The 21,955-nt window shown below is 45.2% G+C and overlaps 1 protein-coding gene across 1 annotated transcript in view; it reads left to right on the forward strand.

Moving 5' to 3' along the window:
- Positions 1-351: 351 nt before the first annotated feature.
- Positions 352-21,955, forward strand: part of ARFGEF3 (ARFGEF family member 3) — a 104,931-nt gene continuing 83,327 nt past the window's right edge. The window contains 6 exon segments of the mRNA XM_078615416.1: positions 352-1,093; positions 4,526-4,577; positions 10,301-10,382; positions 11,825-11,959; positions 16,365-16,433; positions 19,563-19,685. Coding sequence (XP_078471542.1) covers positions 1,009-1,093; positions 4,526-4,577; positions 10,301-10,382; positions 11,825-11,959; positions 16,365-16,433; positions 19,563-19,685 — 546 coding nt within the window. The 5' untranslated portion in view covers positions 352-1,008.

Genomic DNA, 21,955 nt, shown 5'->3' on the forward strand with positions numbered 1-21,955 from the left:
CTTAGGTTCCCAGCTGATTGGATCATATGCTGATGTGCTCCTGCGCTGTTGGTGATGCTGGTGGAGCAAATATATGAACCGGTCCTGGGCCTCCCCGAGGTCGACTCAGCCTCAAATGGATATCTAGTGCAGTGTGTAGTAAACATCGTCACTGGGGAGACAAAGGCGGCCGGGCGTGGTGCTGGCCACCCCCCCCCCCCCCCGGCGTGCCGGTACCGGCCTTCATAGGTGCTCGCTAACAGCACTTGCCCCAACAGTCTGTGAAAGGCTACACGGGGGATCTTTGTCTGTGTTGAGTCGTGTTTTGTGGGTGGTGCCAGCCCGGCACAGCTGATCCCAGCTCACGCCCCCTGTCCCCCCTCCCCATTGGTCAGACGCGGCCCGGTCCTGCCACGGCTCCCATTGCCGCGTCTGCGCCATCTGCCAGCTGTGTGATTGTATATACAGTACAGCATCACCATCAGCATCATCACCATCATTAACATCAAGGCTTCATCAGTGTCATCATCGACTCGTCATCATAGACTCCATCATACACCGTCATCAATTGCATCGGTTCAACGTCGTCCACACAGATTCATCATCGTCAACGTATGTGTGCCGTAATTCAACATTGCCATAATTATTTTCGCATAATCATCATCTTAAAGAAAACGTCATCATCGCCAATATAATCGTTGGCGTTTATTAATAATCGCCCATCTTCATTGATTCATCACCGAAGATCATCGCAGGTACAGCATCACCACCCACTATTTTCAGCATAGATTCCTCATAATCGTAGATTAATCACTGTCGTCGTAGATTGATAAACATCATTCATCAGCATCCTCTACGACAGTCGCTGTTCACTGCTGCTGCTGCTTCTCGACATTGTAGAGCCACGGTCACCGCCTGGGTCCTGTGACCCCATGGTCTTCTTGCTGCTCGCTGGAGGAGGACGAGGAGTAGTAGGTGGTGGTGGAGGAGGAGGAGAAGATATTTGAGCAGAGCGAAGATCAATAGGCGATGGAGGAGGCCCTGAAGAGCCTGGCCAAGGAGGCTAGCGGGAACAAGCACAGGGCTGTGAGGGAGGCGTGCTGCCTGGCTTGCGGTGAGGCCAGCCACACCACCATCGCTATGATCACAATCCTCATCACCACCATGATCATCGTCACGATCATCACACTACCATAATCATCCTCATCACCGCCATAATCACCGACATCAAAAAGACAAAGATCCCCCGCATAGACATAACAGACTGTTGGGGCAAGTGCTGTTAGCGAGCTCATATTAAGGCCGGCACGGCACACGAAGGGTGCTGGGTGGTGAGCATCACGCCCGGCCGCCTTTGTCTCTCCAGGGGCGATGTTTACACACCGCACCAGGTACACATTTGAGGCTGAGTCTACCTAGGGGAGAGGCCCTGGGCCGGTGCAGATAATCGTCACTTGGTGTTGAACGCGGGTGTTCCGGGTTCGTAGCGCAGCGTAGCGCTAACCGCTGCACCACCGCTCCCCACATCACCACCATGATCACCATCACTGGAGTGACTTCAGTGTTGTTACAGAGAGGGAGTTATCATGGGGATGTGGAGGTCACGATGGGAATGTTTGGTTTCTGTTCCGTGTGTCATGTATGAATGTGCGTACAGTAGTTGCATGTGAGTTGTGAGCGGCCACCAATACCGGTGACGATTGTCTGAACCGGTCCTGGGCCTCCCCCTAGGTTGACTCGGCCTCAAATGAGTACCTAGCGTGCTGTGTGTATAACATCGTCACCGGGGAGACAAAGGCGGCCGGGCGTGGTGCTGTACACCCACCACCTCGTGTGCCGTGTCGGCCAGGCTATATGGGGGGATTTTGTTGTAAGCGTCTGTCTGTGTATTAGCACTTGCATCAGCAGTCGATAAGGCTACATGGGATATATTTGTCTTTCTGTGTGAGTGTGTGCTTGTGTATGTCCAATACTCTGTGCGTTATAGTCTACAGAATGTATGATGAGTCTTCTGTGCGTAGAGTATGCGAGTGTGTTAGTGTGTATAGATGAGGAGACTCGTGAAGGACGCTGCTGCTGCTACTGGGCAGGTGGAGGCAGTCGCCCTCCGACAACAGCGGAGGAGCGACGCTCACAACAACGACCGGAGCGCCGGGCGGATAAAGTGTAGCGAGTTAGCACAGTGGGGGGGGGGGGGGGGGAGGCACAGCTGGTGCATCTGCCAATCGTCTCAGCCAACCCGTGGCACCATCTGGGTCTGTCCCGTGCCACTTATTGTGGCCTCGGGAGTGCACCTAGCCTGGCACAAGCGCAGTGGTAACGTCACCGCAAGTTCGTGACCAATATATGCGTGTCAGTGCTGTACCATGTGCAGTATGTATGCTGAACTTCTTTCGCACCCTACGTAGCCAACCGTGCTCATCGGAGGTGCATCTGTATGTACAGTGTATGCACGATGTATGGGTCTGTACTGTATGCGTATTCACGTGTGAATGGACTCAGCCTTAAATTAGTACCCGGTGCGATTGTGTAAACAGCACTGGGGAGACAAAGGCGGCCGGGCGTGGTGCTGGCCACCGACCCCCTCGTGTACCTTGCTGGCCTTAATAGGTACTCGCTAACAGCACTTGCCCCAATAGTCTGTTAAGGCTATAGTGAGCTATTTGTCTTTGTATCTACAGTATAGGTATATAACATATACGTTTTCAGGACTTTGTCAATCCACTGCTGGATGAAGGCCTCCCCACCCCGTGTCGGTCATCAGCTTGATTGACCAGACTTCACCACCCTGGTCATTGCGGGTCGGTCAAGTGAAGAGACGGACAGACTCGGGACCGGTTCAGATATCACTCGCCAGGAATCGAACTGTGGCTAGGCAGGGTTTACAACTCAGTGTGCTATCTACTGCGCCACCGCTCACCATTGTACCTGTGTATAACGAGAGAGTGTGTGTGTGTGGTTGGAGCGCATTAGTGTGATCAGACTGTCAAGCCCTGGGGCAGGCGTTAACTCCAAGAGCCACGTGGCTTTTTACAGAGAAGAAGAGCAGTCCTGGCTGCATGGATTTCTCTATACAGGCCAGTAGGCCACTGTAAAGTTTACAAACATTCTGGTTTGACCGGGATAGTCTGAGCTTTACAAAGGCTTGGCCCAGTTATGTACGTGAAAGTATGTGTGTGTGGGGGCTAAACGGGCACTACATGGGCTGGAAAAGAGAAGTGATGCGGTACAGGAAAATATGGAGCTGAGTGGACTTGCTAAAGACTACTACTAGCGGTGTCAAGATTGGCCTCCATGGATAAGACTCGTGAAGGACGCTACTGGGCAGTTGGAGGCAGTCGCCCTCCAAGAAAAACGGAGGGCAGAGGAGCGATGCTCAACGAGCGGAGCTCTGGGCAGATACAATGCAGCAAGTTGGTACGGTAGGGGGCACAGCTGGTGCATCTGACAGTCATATCAGTCAGTCATCCCATGGCACCTGGCCTGGCACAGGCGTCGTGGTGACATCAGTTTGTGGCGAATGGCGGTTCTTGTGGGTATGTATTTTTGTGGGGAGCGGTGGCGTAGCTGTTAGCACACTGTGCGACGAACCCGGCTACCCGAGTTCGATTCCCACTCACGGCAAACACCGGTCCTGGTTCTCCCCTAGGTCGACTCGGCCTCAACCAAGTCCAATTCCTAGTGCGGTGTGTAAACATCGTGACTAGAGAGACAAATGCGACCAGGTGTGGTTGCTAGCCACCCACTCCCTCGTGTGCCTTGCATACTTTCATAGGCGCTCGCTAATAGCAATTCCCCCAAAAGTCTGTTCAGGCTTTGTCTTTGTATGAACTATGTGAATGAACAAAAAGTAGGAAGTGGTGCGCAGCAGTGAGCACACTGTACTAAAAATCTGGCCACTTGGCTTTATTTTTGTTTAATCGGGTGAGAACTCAAGAGACCAGGATAGTCTCATTTGCAAAAGTGATTGGGTGATCTGGGTTAGGTTCCCAGCCATGGTTAACATTTGTAGCAAGTTATATCACTCGTATTATAACTGGTCCCGGACGTCTCTTAGGTCGACTTGGCCTTAAATGAGTACCTTGTGCAGTGCGTGAACATCAACACTGGGGAGACAAAGGTGGCTGTCTGTGGTGCCAGACCACCGCCTCGTGTGCCGTGTCGATCTTCATAGGTGCTCTCTATAATTGCACCTGCCCCAACAGTCTGTTTAAGGCCATACAAGAGATCTTTGTACTGTATGTGCATGTGATTAACGTGTGTATTGATTTTACAAAATGTACACCTGGGAAAATGTTGCCCACCAGTTACTCGTAATGCTATAACAAAGATGTAAGGCAATCTGTTCATGTTGTCGGTGGCAGTGCATTCTCAGCCTGTCCTTTGACACCATCACAGTCCCTGAGATTTTAGCTCAAGTTGCCTTGGCAATGCGTTATTAAAATAGCATCGTCTGTAAGGGGCATGGGCCTGCATATTTAATTGGACCACGGTGGGTGTGCGTGCACATGCTTATGAGTGGCTGTCCCTTTGCCCTTGTGTGCAGACACCTTGGATTCCCACACAAACGGAACTGATATCCCCCCACATCAGCTCAGGTAAACCAGCTGCCCATCTCACACACCCACTCAGCACACCACACTCACTGTGTGGCATTTAGTATACAGCATGAAGGAGCAGCATCTAGTGTTCAGTGAGAGATCAATTGAACCCTTTCCCGTTCCGAGACATCTGGAAGTTGCAGGGGGGGTCCCGTTCACCGCTGAATCTCGGAACACGCGAACGGTTAGCGTTAATTTTATTTACAGAGAGGCATACCGCCGTTGCTTTTAAAGACATTGTACTCACCGCAGAGAACCGTAGCGACACGACCGCCAAACTGTGCCACACGCCCTCCTGCATGGGCTTGTGGGAGCCTCGGTACTAATAAAGTTATTTTAGTTTTTCTACCGGTTCCGTTATGATGACTTCCAGTACAGTTATCACATGACTGTGGCAGCTTTTAAAGACTCGTGCTGAGGCATAGTGACGTTGAAATCAGTCCATATTGTTTCTATTTAATCAAATTCTTCTAATAATGCATTAATATATCGAGGAAATGCGTATTAAGGAAGGCCCCGCATTGAACGCTTGGCCAATTCCATGTTAGTGTTTTTGTATACATTGATGCGCAAGCTAACCGGGTAAATTGCGAGCTTGATTAATGTAGCAATAAAAAAATTGCATGAAGTGCTACCAGCAGACACGCCTCCAGTGTTTTGTTTGCAAGCTCCGAGGTATACTCTGCATTAATCGAGCTGTTTGCATTAACAGCCCCTTGTCGCGACGCCACTTCTGCCTGCAGCTGGGTCGCGTGGGGCACTTGAGCCGAGGCTGCCTCAGCCCATCTCTTGTGACAGATGCATTTTTCTTGGCACGAAGGCTAGACATACCCTGCAGAGTTGTTTTGCTTCTGATAGGGCCATTATAGATGTCTGCAACACACACGAAGGTGAAAAAATGGAGCATGGCATGAGTCACCACGTGCACAGGTCGATGAATTGTCACTATTAGGGGTCAAAATTTGATTCCCAAACTGATGATTTGTTTGCCCTAGTGATTTATATGAGCCAATGTCATCAACACGCATGTAATGAATCTGTATTTTTGTGTTTTTAGGTCTAATTTTGTATTTTATTTAGTATTGTATGTGAATGTATTCCATTTTGTTAACTTTTATTGTATTGTAATCATTCAAATACAGTTTGTAACATGAGGTTCAATTCGTAAAACATCTCTTAAATTCAAACATGTTTATATGTTAATAGTTTAATTATCATAATGTCACATCAATCCAAAAATATTTCGGATCTCAAATTTCAAGACCTCATTTTCAGATATTCCGGATGAATAAAAACATTGGGAACACACCTTCAGCATATACACGAGAGCTGGAAATAGCTTGTGCAACTCATGTTATAATCTATTATCTAATTACAATAACCCCCCCTCCTCCCCCTCTGATCTCTGCACCTTATGGGTTCACAGTGATGACGTCACCTTGCTCTGTTTAAGACCGGAAGCTGGTGAATTGTTTCACTATTCTGGCGAATCGCCCAATGATGCTGGATGTAATTACCAGCGAAATGTCTTACCGTGCCTTTCAAGTCTTAGCAGAGCACATGTATCTACAGCAGCCTGATCAAGGTGGCAATCTTAGTTCTAGAACACGCTTACACAGTGGCAAGCTCTACCACACTGATGATCCACAGTAATGGTGAAGCCAGTGTTGGAGGTTGGCAACATCTGAGTGTTCAAGCAGTGAACTGTGTGATTGGAGATGTAGAATATAATTTTTGTTCTCACAGAAACTGGTTTAATTAATCGCCAGTTAATTTATTAGGCTGTGTGATGTGGCAAAGCGTTTATCTCACAACTGGAAGGTTTTACAAGTTCAATACCCTGTCATTTGTTTTTAGGGAACTTGGACCCTGCCATAATAATGTTGAATTCCAATCATGGACTCAGCACCACCTACAGATGTTAGCATTGAATCACATACATGCATATTGTGATACCATTTAAAGATATTAGAGTTGAATTAGTTTTTTTATTGTTGTTTCCTTTCATGAGATGAAAAAGACACATTTGTGTAATAATGTTGCTTTCAGTTATGTTTATATTTATATTGTTTCATTGAACAAGGGCTGGCATACCCTAGAAACAGTGTTCATCTTGTTAAACACCAATTTTAAAATGTTGGTTTCACACTTATTATGTCCATGATTGGTGGGAATAAGATGACAAAAATGTGAAGGACTACAGTTTCGCTGTGAATTAAAGTAACAGTTGCTTTTTTCACAACGATTAGCTGTAGAGCATCACTCCTTTAACCACAGTCCCAAATCCAGTGTCACAAATGATACAATTCTGCTCTGGTAGCTCGATGTTACAATACCAATGCGTTTGGTTCACTACCGATTAATTTTATGCCGATGCGCAGCTTACTAAAGTCCACCGCGAGAGCGCAGGATACCATTGAACTCAGCGAGCCAGCGGACTGTTTGAGAGCTGGTACCCAGGCACCAGGGTAACCGCTTTGTCGTCACTGATGCCATTGTCTAAAGATTATCCAAATGTGTTGGCAATGAGACGCATGCACGTCGTGTGGCTCTGGGCTCGGGGAAGTGCAGTTGTATCGACGCGCATTGGCATCTGCTTTAGCCTAGCGGTCAAAGCGTTCGGCCACTGAGCCAGCGTGCATGGATTGACGGTTTTATGCCTGATTCAGGCGCCCCAACAAATTCTGTGGAGAATTAACGAAGTTTAACACAGTACTTGTATATTCTTCTGTAATTCTAACAATAGTCGTGACTTTTAATTCATAACAGCACTGCGATGTGCATAATCTCTCTGCAAGTAATTTATTACAGTTGTACCTCAACAGATTTCTGACTGGCACAGCGGTAATTCTCCGTGTCTCCCGTTAGAGATGATGTAACTCTGCAGGCTTCAACACAGAGGAATACAATTAATGTACATAACAGACACATCATAGACGAATAATGAGTTTTCCTTGTACACAAGATCAATTATTGTAGTTAATCAAATATAGTCGTCTCTCGATCAGTACATATGGTAGCCACATTAGTTTGTTTCTGCAAAGGAACTCAGGATTGTACGACAGCGCAATGCAAATTGGTTATATCAAGCATCTACACATACATGAATCTTGAGATGCCGTACAAATTGTGTTACAAGCACTTTCATCTCAGTCCATACTTAATTTCTCCTTTGGAGCCGGTCTTATTTATCTTTAATGTCATTCAATTCACCACGAAAATAACTTTTTCATAATTATCACAGTCAGTGGAGTCAAAGTCAAAGTGTTTCCCCGATCAAACTAGTTTCGGGGCGGTACTCATTTTCCCGTGCCATGTACTTGTCATTATTATAGAACAACCACCATTCATTTCCCATGCAGTGGCAATAATATTATTAACAATGAAACATAATTATCCTTTATTTTCCAAGCAAAGCCTCACGAAGACTTTTTTTCTGGAGGGTCCTGCAATTAGAATGTTTGGCCAATTCCATTAATAAGAATTTGCCATCTGGGAGGAAACCAGAGTACCCCGGAGAAAGCCCACCACACATACGAGATGACCACACGGAGCTTTGTATGGATGGATTCAATCCACTTTTCTATATTGCCTTCTCACAGTAATTGTGGCTTATTGTTCTGATTGGTGCTGGACCACGCTTGCTGCGTTCCATTGTTGCTTTCTAACCCCTTCGCCCATGTCTCCCTTACCGCTACCGACCCCGCCGCCATTATCTTGTGTGTGTTTAGTTTGTTGCCCTTCTCCCAGCACCTCCGATTAGTACAGTTGGCCACGTACGGTGCGAAAGAATTTGCATATACATAGTACATACAATACTCAGAATACATTGTTCACCTCCCACGTGTCTTCACCGTTAAATAACTACTTACAGAGGAAGCATTGTTATATTCTATGATGACATAGAGCATTATGTTTTTTTATATTACCAGGTAAGGCCCACTAAGCTACTTTTCAGAAGCGACCTGGCTACAAATGATAGCTCAACGAAGTGGCCTGGCATGTGGAAATTTACAGCAGCCAAATACTTGTGATTCTAAATATGGAGGAAAAAACCGGAGGATCCGGAGAAAAGTCTATGTGACCACGGGGAGAACATGCAAACTTCAAAAATATAGGCGTTAGGGTTGGGATCAAACCTATGACCTCATTCATGTCAGGCGAGGGAGTTAACATCTCACCATTGTGGCACCCTTCTTATATAGTTCAAGTTCAATTATTAGGTATAGCCCTGTGAGCCATTCGGCTCTTGAATCGGGTGCAACCGCAACGAACAAAAAACATCTTAAAGTGAATATGTGACTGAGTGCAAACAGAAAATCCAAAAAAAGACAGCAAAATATTGCAGAAAAAGCACCGTACACCAACACTGTGCAAAAATCCCAGTGAGATGCAAGTCAAACAACAATAACCACAAGACAACTTAGATTAAGGCCACCAGTCTAACTCTGTACTACAACAAACAAACATGGCCAAACCAAAAAACTTCGAAAATCACCAAAATAAAGCCATAAAAGCAATGAAACAGTGGTCATAGGAACTGTGACCGAATTTTGACAATAAACGATGTTAACAACATGTACTACCAAACTCTGCAGCCATAGCTGGCTGCATGAGTCACTCCACAACAGTAGGAGCATCAGTCAGAGTATCAACACTTTTCAATGCACCTTTAAGATCAGCACACTAAATCAAAACACAGATCATACTTTGCAGCTATCATCCGGAGCGAAACATTGTATTTTAGGCCACTAAATGGCAGTGGCAGCTAGGGGTGTACAACTCCTCTAGAGCAGTTTTGAGTGAAAATCTCATAGGTAGTGATTCAAGTTGCAGTTTATTGGCAATAGCATTCCAGACCCTGGGGGCATCAATAGCAAAGGCCCTTCCAGTATTTGTACGGCAATAGGGAATGTGAAGCTGGTAAATGAGCGAAGACCTTAGGTCAAATATGTTCTTTGAAACGGAGAGGAGATCCAGCAGGTAATCTGCAGATTTTTTTGTAAGTACATCATGAATAAATAAGATCTGATGCACAAGCCGTCGAACATTGAGAGATGTTAAGTTTGACCCAATGTAGAGATCACAGTGGTGAGTCCTATATGGGCAGTTCAATGCAAGTCTTTAGGCCGAGTGATACATTGAGTCAAGCTTCTTCAGTACAGTACTTGGGGCTGATTTATACACGATGTCACAGTAATCAAGTAGAGGCAGTATGGTAGCTTTTATCAATTCCAAACGGAACATAGGGGGGAAGCAGTGCTTGTGTCGATACAGAAAAACTATTTTTATTTTTGTCTTTTTACCAATATAATCAATGTGATCTTCAAATTTCAATTTTGAATCAAGAATGACCCCAAGATACTTATAGATCTTGACTTGCTCTATTTGATAATTATTTAAGGAATGTAATTGGGGAAAAATAACTTCCTGCTTTAGTCCTGGTGAGAAGCATAGCACCTTGGTTTTGGAGGTATTCAGGACTAGTTTAAGAGCAACTAGCTGATGTTGTAGGTGTGATGTAAGTGAGGGAATGGAGGGGATTAATGCCCAGAGGCAGATATGATGGACCAGGTGGACTGCACTTCAAGAGCATCTTCTCGAGAACCAGCTTCACTACAGACCCACAGAGCGCCCCTTGTAAACTGAATGTGTTTCCACTCTCAATGATGTTTTGTGCTGTGTAATGCATTTTTCCACTGTGTCTGGCTGTCTTGCAGGGAGAAATGCCTCACTCCGTTCAGACTGGCGCTAGAATCCAAGAACACGAAGCTCTCGCAGTATGCCTTGGCCGGAGTGCAGGTACCAATGACAACAACCATAACAGGATGCATTCGTTTACCGAGAAAGGCCTCGTTGAGTATAGACTCCGGGGTGTTTTTGGCTAATTTCGTGTGGGTATTCGTAAGCATATTCAGTGCTTTGTCAAGCCAGTACTGTATGAAGTCCTCTTCACCCTATCTTAGCCATGCGGTTATTTTACTATACTTCACCACACTGCTCAGTGCTGGTTGGTGAAGGTGGGAAGCATAGTTGCAGACGCATAGTATAGCACAGCAATGCCATTTGCCGTATTTATGTTGCTGCTCACCACATAGCCCCCCAGCCACCTCCTCCAACAACCGTCTGTGTGTGGTGGTGGCCCATTCAACCACTAACCAGGCTCAACCCTGCTTAGGTTACGAGATCTGACAAGATCAGGTGCATTCCGCGTGATTTAGTCAGCAGCTGTCGAGCTTTAGTTTGTAAGTTTCTGCACCAAGCCCGTAAGCAAAGTAACGTGTTCCATGTTAGGTCGCATGTTGAGCATTTTATCTCTCACTGCATACTGCTGGGTCAAGAACTTCAACTTCTGAAGATTCCCGCAGTAATGCGTGGCAAAAGCCTGAAAGAAGAAAAGCTCAACACATGGCCCGAGCCGGAAGACCCCACCTAGGCTTTAATAACTGTAGGCCACCTTACAGGCTGTCTGAAGCATTGTGTGAGTTTTATTATTGTCACGCTTGTTTAATTACCTTTGATAATGATGACGCGGTGGTGAGATGTTAACTACCTCACCTGGTATTCAGGAGGTCGTGGGTTCGATCTCGACCCTGACGCCTGTATATTTGGAGTTTGTATGTTCTCCCCGTGGTCGCGTGGATTTTTCTCCGAGTCTTCCAGTTTTTCCCTCCACATTTAGAGACATGCGTTTAGAGTACAGTACTTGACTGCACAAAATTTCCACTTGATAAGCCACTTCATTGAGGTATCATTTGTGGCCAGGTCTCTTCTGAAAAAGAGCTATATAGTGGGTCTTATGTGGTAAAACAATAGAGTTTAGTTGACCCAGGAAAGCCTCACTGAGTCTCAAGAATCTTTTTTAGGAGGGTCCTGCCATGGTTTCGTGGTCAGGGGCGATGTTACCACTGTGTGTGATTCCAACTGAGTAATTTGCAGGTATGAATGCAGCATGGGAAAGTTTGGCCAGTGCCAGTTGCATGGTATGTTTTTTTTAGCTTTGGGAAGAAACTATGGAACCTAGAAGAAACCAATGCAGAACAGGGGGAAAGAAATACGAACCCCACGCAGAAAAAAAAGCGTCCAAGTTTGGAATCGAACTTGTGCCCTTTTGGCCGCGTGGCACGGGTGTTACCACTACGCCACCATTCCGTTCCCTGTGCGTCCAGTTGTGTTGCTTTCACGCGGAGTGACCCAGACACACACCGGTGGACGCAGCTGCCTTCCTTTCTGCTGGTGCGCAGAGGCTGCTGGCCGAGGAGCGTTTTGTGTCGAGGCTACCCGAGGAGAAGGAGGAGCACCGTCTGCTCAGCCAGGTGCTGGAGACGGTGCACAGCACGCCGGCGCTGCACGAGGACCTGCAGGTGGAGGTCATGAAGGTGCGTGCTCGTGGTGCTGTGGACTGCAGTCTCCTCTGTGTGGGATCAATATCATCCATCATGCGATCTAACCCAAAAAACCTGTATTATAGTTGATATTGGTCGCGAAACGGGATCAATATTCTTGATTTCAAGCTTTCGTGACTGTTATTTTTTTTACCTACGTGACTTTACCGAAAGAACCAAAGAGTGGGGATCAATATTCACTTTGCCTTCAATAATCATGCTACTATTAAAAATGATGTATGCCTCGAGTATCTTGGCTGGCTACTGGCTGGGCTCCTCTCCTTCCCGGGGCTCCACTACCACGTGAAGCCCTGTGACGTCACCACCGGTGACTGAGTTATGGGGGGCCAGGTTCAAATCCACTTTTTACATTTTAAGATGTTTTTTGGCTAATTTAAACGTGAAAACAAAGTAAACTCTCACAATATTGTAAACATATATCATACTCCTATGTATCTAACTTATATATCTAAAAATACACGTTGAATTTAATTGGCGGAAGAAGTACGGAAGACATAATAGCGACACTGTGGGTGGGAGTCACGAATACAGAAGGCTGACTAGGTGAATTTAAAATTATTCTAACTTTTCAGTTTATGATCTTATTATTGATTAAATACTTTTGCCAACATTTTCTTTAAATCCCGGGGAATATAACAAAAACACCTCAGTATGTGTTATTTTAGCATTGTATTACTTAAAAAGGCAGATTAATTGTAGAGCTCCTTGAGTACAGGATTGTGAGCAGCGCATGTTAAAGACACCGAGCTCTTATTTCTGTTGTAGAGCAAAGGGTTCTCTAAAAGTGATTATAATAATTCCTTAATTACCCATAAAAGCTACGGTGAGTCCGAAGATGCTGCCCTGGGTTGTTTGGCGAAGCCTATTACATTTTGTGTTCTTGGTTAAGATAGGGAATGGTGCCGTGATGTCATGGTTAGCACACTGGACTTGCAATACAGAGGTCATTGGTTCGATATCCCCCATCTTGGTAAATCAGTTTAAACTTGAAACTAAGCAGTAAAACAATGGACATTTTTTGTATTGTATTAACTCCCTGGTCTCCATCCAGCAGTATAAATGGGTACACCACAGTTAATCGATGGTCTGCAGATCCCGTGTGGTGGGGTAAAGTGTGGGTGCTCTCATCTCTTCCGAGATGACTAGCCAGCATGGAAGATTAGGCCAGGGTCAATAAGGGTCAGTGGTTGCTTGTATTGTTTACACTCTGTCATTTCATTCTTTACCAGAACAGGAAAGTCTAAATTTCACTCCGCTTATACCAGTATAAACATTTGACACTGCGTTTGAACGGGGCAGTAAATAAGGTGGATACTTAGCCATTATTCACTGTGTTTCTGTTAAGAAGAAGGAGAAATAACTTCCCGTATTGAATTGAAATTGCCCTCTTTTTAAATCCTTTATATTAAGTTCGCGTGCTTGCTTGCTTGCTTGCGTGCTTGCTTGCTTGCCTACGACCGTGCAAATCTTTCGGTCGTTTTTTAACCCACTTCCCGTGATCCAATCGAGCTGACATTTTCCACACAGACTCGTTGTGCGAGACAATTAATGTTCGTGAAAAAAAATTCCCAAAATTTTACACTTTTTAGGCAAAAAAAATGTATTTTACATATATTCAAATAGAACTCATTCATGGCTTTGGCTGAACGTCAGAGTGTAAGAGCCCAGAGCGTAACCCCTCCACAGGCCGTGGCGGAGTAGCGCAGTTGGTAGCGCCCTCGCTTCCCATGCCAAAGGTCGCGGGATCGATCCCCGCGTCCTCCACAGGCGAATATATATTTTAAATCCTTTATATTAAGTTCGCTGCCACGCATATATAGGATTTATAGTGAAAAACTTTGTTTTTACGGGTTATACTTATTATTTGAATGGGTTGAAAATTGTACCGGCTCTGAAAAACAGATTTTTTTTCTCTCCTTTGTTTGACATCGAGTGCTTTGATTAACGCATTGTTTTTATGGTAAAACTCTGATTATAACTGCAATTGTATGGAATATGTCCTCATGTTTGGCTTATATCAATTAACTAACAATGTGTCGACTGCATAACATTTTTTATTTGGAAACAAAGTGAGTTGTAATGCGAACCTGGCGGTGTTGAGTCAGTGTTTTGTCGTCCTTGCCAATGTTGGGTTTTACTTGCGTGGCCGCCGGCCTTTGCCAAAATCACCGAGAATACGCTCGATCCCTCCGGAGCACAGAGCTAAGCACAGAATGAGCCTGGATATTGCTGAAATGGGTGACCACCGTGCATAAAAAGCGTTATATAGGCTGTCTGGATAAATGTGTTGTGCATCAGAATAAATGCAGCAGAAAATAACAAACACGTTTTCATAATTATGCAGGAGACATCCCATTCAGCTGCATTAGACAATTTACTTTTATTAATTTTAATGTTTTAACTACGTGACTTTACCGAAAAAACCTAAGAATATGTTAAAAGAGACTTGCCTTACTATAGCGACACACTGGAATGTTTTCTCCATATTCAGTTGCAGGTAATGTCAGTTGTGGATTTCAGCTGAGCACTGGCACACTGGTTTACTCATACGAATATATTACAAACTGTTTAATATCGGCTCGACAGACGATGATGAATCGTGATGGAACTTTTTGAATGAAACTTGATGTCACAATAAAGGTTTTTTTTATGGGTTAGATCACGTAAATATAAATGTGCCGTTAAACCCGCCACCACCCGACAGAGCCAATTGGTAAGGTTTGTCTTGGAAACAAAACGTGCCAATTCGTCAGCACACCGGTTTCTTGGAGAGTAAACCCACAACATTTATTCCGTCACTTTATTTGCATATTCACGCTTGGAAATTACAACGCTGCGTTTGACACGCCACAGAAATTCTTCACAGGGCATATAAAAGGTGTGCCCCGTGTTTGTATGAGGAGGTGTATTGCAAAAGCTTCAGTGGTACAGTCGAACTTTCACCTTTTATTCTTGGGCCATTCTTTGACTCAACTTGATGCATTGCTGGCTGCGAGCAAACGACGTAGAAATTTTCCTGCCTCTTAAGATACCGCCGACGTGAACAGCTGGAATAAGATTGTGAGAGAAATAAAAAGCAAAACAAACGTAACTTGGACAATGAACACATGGCACTTAAATTGATTGTCTCGTAGTAATATGGTTTTCATGTCGACCGTGCCCCTTGCATTGCTGGAATTCCCAGAAACCGTGTCACAAGTCCCGAGGCTAATTGAAGCAAAGTCACCCAGTAATTGCTGCCGTCATGATATTCATGTACAGTGTGTTACAATTGCAGTTGTCTGCTGTGGGCACTTTATTAAATCACTGAGCAAAGCACTCTGCAAACATAGACGGCTCGAAGGCAAAAAGATCCTCTTTTCGATACGCAAGATTAAGCACGATGGAAGCTTGCAGATGAGTACTATATGGAATTAGTAAAAAAAATTCTGTCTTTATAAATATATATATTTTTTAATATGACAGACGTACAATGGTCTCATATCTCGTACATACGCCTTGGAATCCAGGTTTTGCCGGTTCCAATCTAACCTTAGAATCCTGATGAAATGCTCTTTTGCAAAATTTGAACATCTAGCATAAGCTTTGAATGCTTTCCACCTCAGCTTGAAAACGTTAAAGTCTGTAATGAGGTAAATGGATGATCCGATACAGGTGAAGGTTCGGTGATTTATTGAAATAACTGAAATTCGACTTGTAACATGAGAAACGAGCTACAAGCATGAGGAATACACCAGAAATCAGCAAAAATATCTCCCCCTCTCCTTCCCAAAAGCACGCTGGCATAGAGGGTTTGAGAGAGTCCACCATTCCACTTCCAACTTGAAAACCTCAACCTGTACCAGGATCAGTCTTCGTGTGTACATTGCTGTGGTGACGAGGAAACGGCACCAGGGATGTCGCTGTTGTTGATAAAAAAAAGTAACTTCATCAAGGACAGCTGCCTGTGGTCTCGTGTTAAAATAGAATCCTATCACACGTACAGATTTCCCTCGCTCTATGCGGGTTCGGTTTTTGCGATTTCGTGTATATGTGGCTAATCTACTTCTACCTAAAATTCGCCTAACAGCGGTTTGAATTCACTTGTACGCGGCCATGCAGTCAGATTGTGGGACAACGTCGTGTGCGTACCATGCGCTACTCGGCAGGCAGCTGCCTCGTGTGCGGTTTCGCTTTGTGAGCCCCTTTTTTTATTGGAACGCATCTACTACGGCCGCATAGAGCAAGGGAAACCTGTACGCAGTGGTGTTTGCGGTTGTGCTGCATGGCACCGTCACGTGTGTTTTGGGTTGTGTTTGGTGCCGTCCGGCAGGATGCCCGACGTTGCGGTCCACGTGCTGGAACTGTAATGACCGCTGTGATTGTCTCACGTGCCTAGGTGCTGCTGTGTCTCGCCTGCTCGTCCACGTTTGAATTGAACGGCAAGTCCCTACTGCAGATCTCCGAGGTGAGTGTGGCTCCCCTGAGCTCCGCGTAAGCTAGCGGAGAGCTCCTTCGCAGGCACTCGCCCGTTGTGTGATTGGCGATAGTTTTATGTGCTCTTTCAAAAAGGTTATTGTAAATGTAAATATACTGTCTTGGGTTCTGTTCTGAAGATGTTTGATGCAGTGTCAAGAAAAATGTCGTATCTAATTGCGAAATATGGTTATGATGATTGTTATTCAACTCACCCACGTGAGCTAAAAAAATAATATGGGTATTAAACCCTGGTACATGTCGGGTGGATGGTCTTGTACCAAAAAAATTGGCCCGATCACTACTTGGGTTGATCTAAAAATCAATTGTTCATCATAATATTGACTGTGATAAAAACGTACCTTTTACAGATACTAGCTTTTGTGCAAAATCACTGTGCAACGCAAACAACAAACAGCGTTTGCGTATGCGTACCTAGGCCGGGTGTCATGAGTTGTGCGACATGATTTGGAAGCTTCCACAATAACAAAAAAAGTTATACAAAAGAATGAACGCAAAAGGGAATTCATGCAACGGAGGACTAACCCAAAAACACAACCAGGTCGTTTTGTTTTTGGCTGCCCGACACAATTTTAAAGCTCAAGAAGAAGAAAACTTAAAAGTGATTTTCGGGTGTAGCCATCATGTCGTTTTCCAGATTCTCACAACTTTAATCTCAGCCGTGTTGGGCAGCCTAGGGACCCTTCCCCCCACCGGGTGTGCCTACAGCGTGAGAGCTTGTGTGGAGTTCTTTTACGATTGCGTTAACATTTAATCGTTTTGCCCACGTGCCTTCCTTAGATCAATATTCCTCACTTGTGTTCATCCATTCAACAAGGTCACCTTGGATTTGTTTCAACTCATTCTCGTTAGCAAGATGTTGCTTCATAATACAATGCCACTGGATGCCCTGATGTTGTGAACAGCAGGGGAGCCGGCATATTTGTAACATTACATCGAAAATGGATGAGTAGCGTTATTTTTGCTGATTGAGTAAAGTGTTGTCCTGAATATTAATGTAGGTCTTTGCAAGTGATTTAAACAAACCTCCTTAACTGCTGATTCCATTTGACAGACATGAAATGTTCTGTAACCTGTGGAGTAACTGGCCCCCACCATAGGAATGTGGAATTTCCACCACCAAGTCGGAGCCACAGTTGGAATAAAGCATCACATTATGTTGCTCATATGAGCAGGGAGACAATGGTTGTCTTAACATGCAGTATAGAAGTAGTGGAGATACACAGTGGGTAGCAAGAGTGTAGTGCAGCAAAAGTAATTGTTGTGCTATACTTCTATGTTCCAAGCTCTATGCTCTATCAGCTCCACCAATCCGCACAACAGCGTGGAAAGGCATTCATCCAGCAGTGGATTGATGACACGACTGTACGTGTACTTAGGAGCGGCCTGTTGTTGTTTTACTACAGCGGTTTCTCATGATGGCGTGCATCGCAAGTGTGATTCACTTGAATATGTGAGATTTGAAATCATATCAGAATACGCAAACACACACACGTATAATAACGTCCTTTTTTTATGATCTAGGATCGCGTCGCTGAGTGTCAAGCATTTGTAAGGGGGATCCTGCATTGGGATACAGTAATACCCTGATTTACGTCTCCCCCTTTTATGTTGTTTCACAAATACGTCATCACTTCATTAACACCGCCACCTGATTTGCATTGCCTCAACCCACACGTAAGTTACTGACAGCATCGTCGTCCACCCTTTCTCGTTATCTGTCACCTCTCAGCCGTCGCCTACCCTGTAAATCGCTTTGATTTACGTCGCCTCCACCACCCTCTACTACTACTACTACCCTGTAAATCGCTTTGATTTTACGTCGTTTCGATATTCGTTGTTGCACCTTTCAGGGATGCAGTCCCCGACGTAAACTGGGGTATTACTGTATTTGGTCAATTCCATTTTTTTCATGCTGGTGAAAGCCCAAGTACTCAGAAAAAAATCTATCGATATAAGGGATAACACTCTAAAGTTCCCTACAGACAGGCTCACAAACCCACTTGTAGTTTTTTCCATCTCCTTGGCAATTTACAGCCCCGGAGGTTGGGAGTCGTGAAGTATGCAGCGGTCTCTTTGTGTGACCCACCAACTCGACCCCTCAAATAATTGCATTACTTGATTTGCACTGCCACCGTGCTCTTGTTTTACGCATTTAATGTTCTGCCCAAGCGGACAGGCGATGCCCCCGGCTGGAGCCGGTGTGTTCGGTCCTCCTTGTTCACCACGCTGAGGATGTTCCCCGTCTGTGTCGAGGGCCTTTGAAGGAAGCGCGCAAACCTGCAAAACCATCCGCGGCTCTTATCTTGTAAACACGAACTCTCGTGTGTCTCGGGCTGTCCAACGCAAGTTTTGAAGTGTTCTTCGACAAAGTTGCGGCCCTGCTGCAACTGTTGGAATGTCCTGTACTCATGGGAGATCCAGAGAGCCCTGCAGAGGCCATTTGGCCTATTCTTCCACTCTGACCAGACAGCCTGGAAAGGCAGGAACACCCACATTTTATGTCACCACTCAGGACTTGCCGATTGACTGACTAAAGGTTTCTTAATTGGAAATAAATACTTAGAAATAACGGTCGTAACTCTGTGATAACGCTGGCATGACGTAACTCTATTTTGTCTAAAGTGGTGCAGGTCCCTGGTGTCACTAGCGTGCCATAATGGTCTGCCTGATCACTATTTTTAAGCCCGTTTCTTATAAAGCTTCCAGGTGTGGCAGTTGAAACAATGGGCTGCTTTCCTAAATCTCTGGTCTTTGTACGGCCAGCAGTATGAATGCGTGCCCCACGGCTAGTTGATTTGCCAGTCATGTGTGGTGGAGTCAAGTGTGAGATCTGGCTAGCTTGGAAGGGTAGGCCAAATTATCTTGGGAGTGGAGGTCCTTCCACCAGACACTTTTGGTGTCTGGTGGCAGGAGCAAGCAATTGCCGGGCTGCACCTTTAACTTTTACTTTAGCGAAGCTTCGGATGTGTGTCTAGCACACTGGGAGACACAGGCTAGGCATGCATCTACAAGCTAAGAGCCGTTAGCGTTGTACAGGTTTCGTCTTCCTTTAACCGCCACCCCCCCCACCCCACGCGCGTGCCGCCGTCTCTCCCAGGTGTGCGTTGACACGTACGTGGCAAACAGCCACCTGCGTAGCACTAACACGGCCGTGCGAGCCACGCTCAGCCAGATGCTGGGCGACCTGAGCCAGAGTCTGCGGCAGAAGCAGGAGGAGATGGTGAGGAGGAGGAGAGGGGGGGCGGGGCATGGTTTTAAAGCCGCCCCCCACCACCACGTATCCGACGCTACCCCCCACCACCCACCCTCCCCGTGCATGCCTTCCCCCCCGTGCAAGATCGTGCATGCCTCCAGACTAACCCCCCCCCCCGTGCCCAGCACTCGTTGCCTTGTGTTGTGATATGAGCCTTCGCTGTGCAATGTGAACCAGGGCACTGCCATTACGTGACCAATAAAACTGAGGTACAGTTAACTGGGCTGGGAGATTGGTATCTTTATTTAACCAGGTAAGTGCCTGATCAGATTTGTATCTTCCCCTGATGAAATGAGCATTGAGGTGTTGCTCAGCCCTGAGCAAGTGGTGGAAATTCCACATTCCTATAATAGGGTTGAGTCTATCCATAGGACAATCACTGTTGACTTGTATCAACTTCGACATCCCTAATAATAAAATCTATCTGCAAAAGCCTCATTTGAATCTCGTGCATTTGATGGGACAATACTCAGAGGCTTGAGATGGGGTTCACAAACCCAATTGCTGCATCACCATCGCAATGCAGCAGAATTACTCTCAGTGGACTCTCGACTGTACAAAGTGCATTTCCATATTTATTGGGTGATACTTGGACAATTGACAGTCACAGGTGCATAGTAAACACATCCAAATAACATTTCTTTAAGAATAAGAGTTTTTATTATACTCCTGCTGTTCGGTGAGATGCAATAATTGATGATCTAATAGAGCAGTTCTCAATACACCCACGATATCCCATAATGGACTGGACATTCTCTTACAAGCTTCCATATGTCCGTGTAGCATCTTGTAGTGAAAGCACCGTTTATCGCAACCACCTTCATTGCGATACGTGGTAGGTCATAGCATGCCATTGGTTACATTCCACAAGTGGCTTTTTTGTTTCTTCTACGGTGAATGCTCGCTTACATGGCTGGGTTGAGCCGGCTCGATTGTTGCATGCATGTGTCACTGCTGTCCCACCCGCCCCCCAAAGGACTGGTCCCATCACCCCACAACCTCTGCAGGTGTTGATTTATTCTGATCGCCTATTCCTTCTGCCTGTGTTCATCTGTTCCCGTGTGGGTGTAGTGAGACTTTCCCTGCACAGACCTCGTGTGTCACATCAGCATTTGCAGCCAGAGCGCCTGTCACTGAGCCTGTTTGTAATGACTCTCGGCAGTTAGTTTTCCCGCTACAGGCACCCGGTTATTTATGTTGTATGCAGGGAATTATCAGACCGTGTCATTCCCTGTAAATGAGACGTTAAAGACGTAGCTTTGGCCTCATTCGCAAGAGTAGGACGTTGTGTGCCCTGGCTGCAGAGCGCGAGTACGTTTTATGAAAATTGCTCAGTTTTGAGTTGAAAACAAAAACACACACATGGCATTTGAAAATATGATAATTTACACTGAATTAAATATATTTTCACGGTTAACAGCAATAACAGTGTTTGATATACGTAGATTTTTTTCTTCCAATTATTTCATTGATAGTATGTATGTGTCAATGTTAGATAATTATTCTTAACAGTACCTCCCGGTACCATTACTTGCGACACATAATATAAACATTCTACCGAGAATAGGGAGCTGAGAAGACCGATTTCCTAAATGTAAGCCTATTGTATATTTTTCATATGGCAGGATAGACTGGGTTTGTCATAGGAATGTGGAATTCTCACCGAAGGCTCGCGCTCGCCACCTGGGACGCTGACCTTTACAAGGCGGTGCTAATGATGGCAGCGGTGATGAGGTGTTGTTTATGTTCTCTGGTTGCACACGGCTGCCAGAAACAGTCCCTTATGTTTGCTTTAACAACAAATCAGATCTCCTTTAAGCCGAGATAATACGTCTCACCGGGATTTTTGACGAGATAAACATTGAACCACGAATTCAATTTTGACTTTTCAACTTGCTATCCTCCGCACCTGCTTTTTAAACTTCCTACTTTCTGCCCTGTTTTATTTTCAAATGTATTTTTCTTTGTATTTCTGACAATCTGCTGCCTGTTTTTTTTTTAACAAGCACGAGTTTAAATCTAACACGTACCTGTAACCAAAAGGTGTTTTCACATGCAAGTGACCCCCACAATGCAATGGAAGACTCCAAACATGATGTTTATGTCTGCATTCTGTGTAGAAAGAGTGGTTTTCTTGCGGAGAAAACCATTGTTATAGTCGGGGTCGCTTTGCAGTGAAATATTTATTTTCTGCAACTAACATGCTTTCATTGAATTTGCATGTTTACACCATTTGT

This window comes from Lampetra planeri, chromosome 47 (genome assembly GCF_965212315.1).
Source record: "Lampetra planeri chromosome 47, kcLamPlan1.2.h2, whole genome shotgun sequence".
Classification (NCBI taxonomy): Eukaryota; Metazoa; Chordata; class Hyperoartia; order Petromyzontiformes; family Petromyzontidae; genus Lampetra; species Lampetra planeri.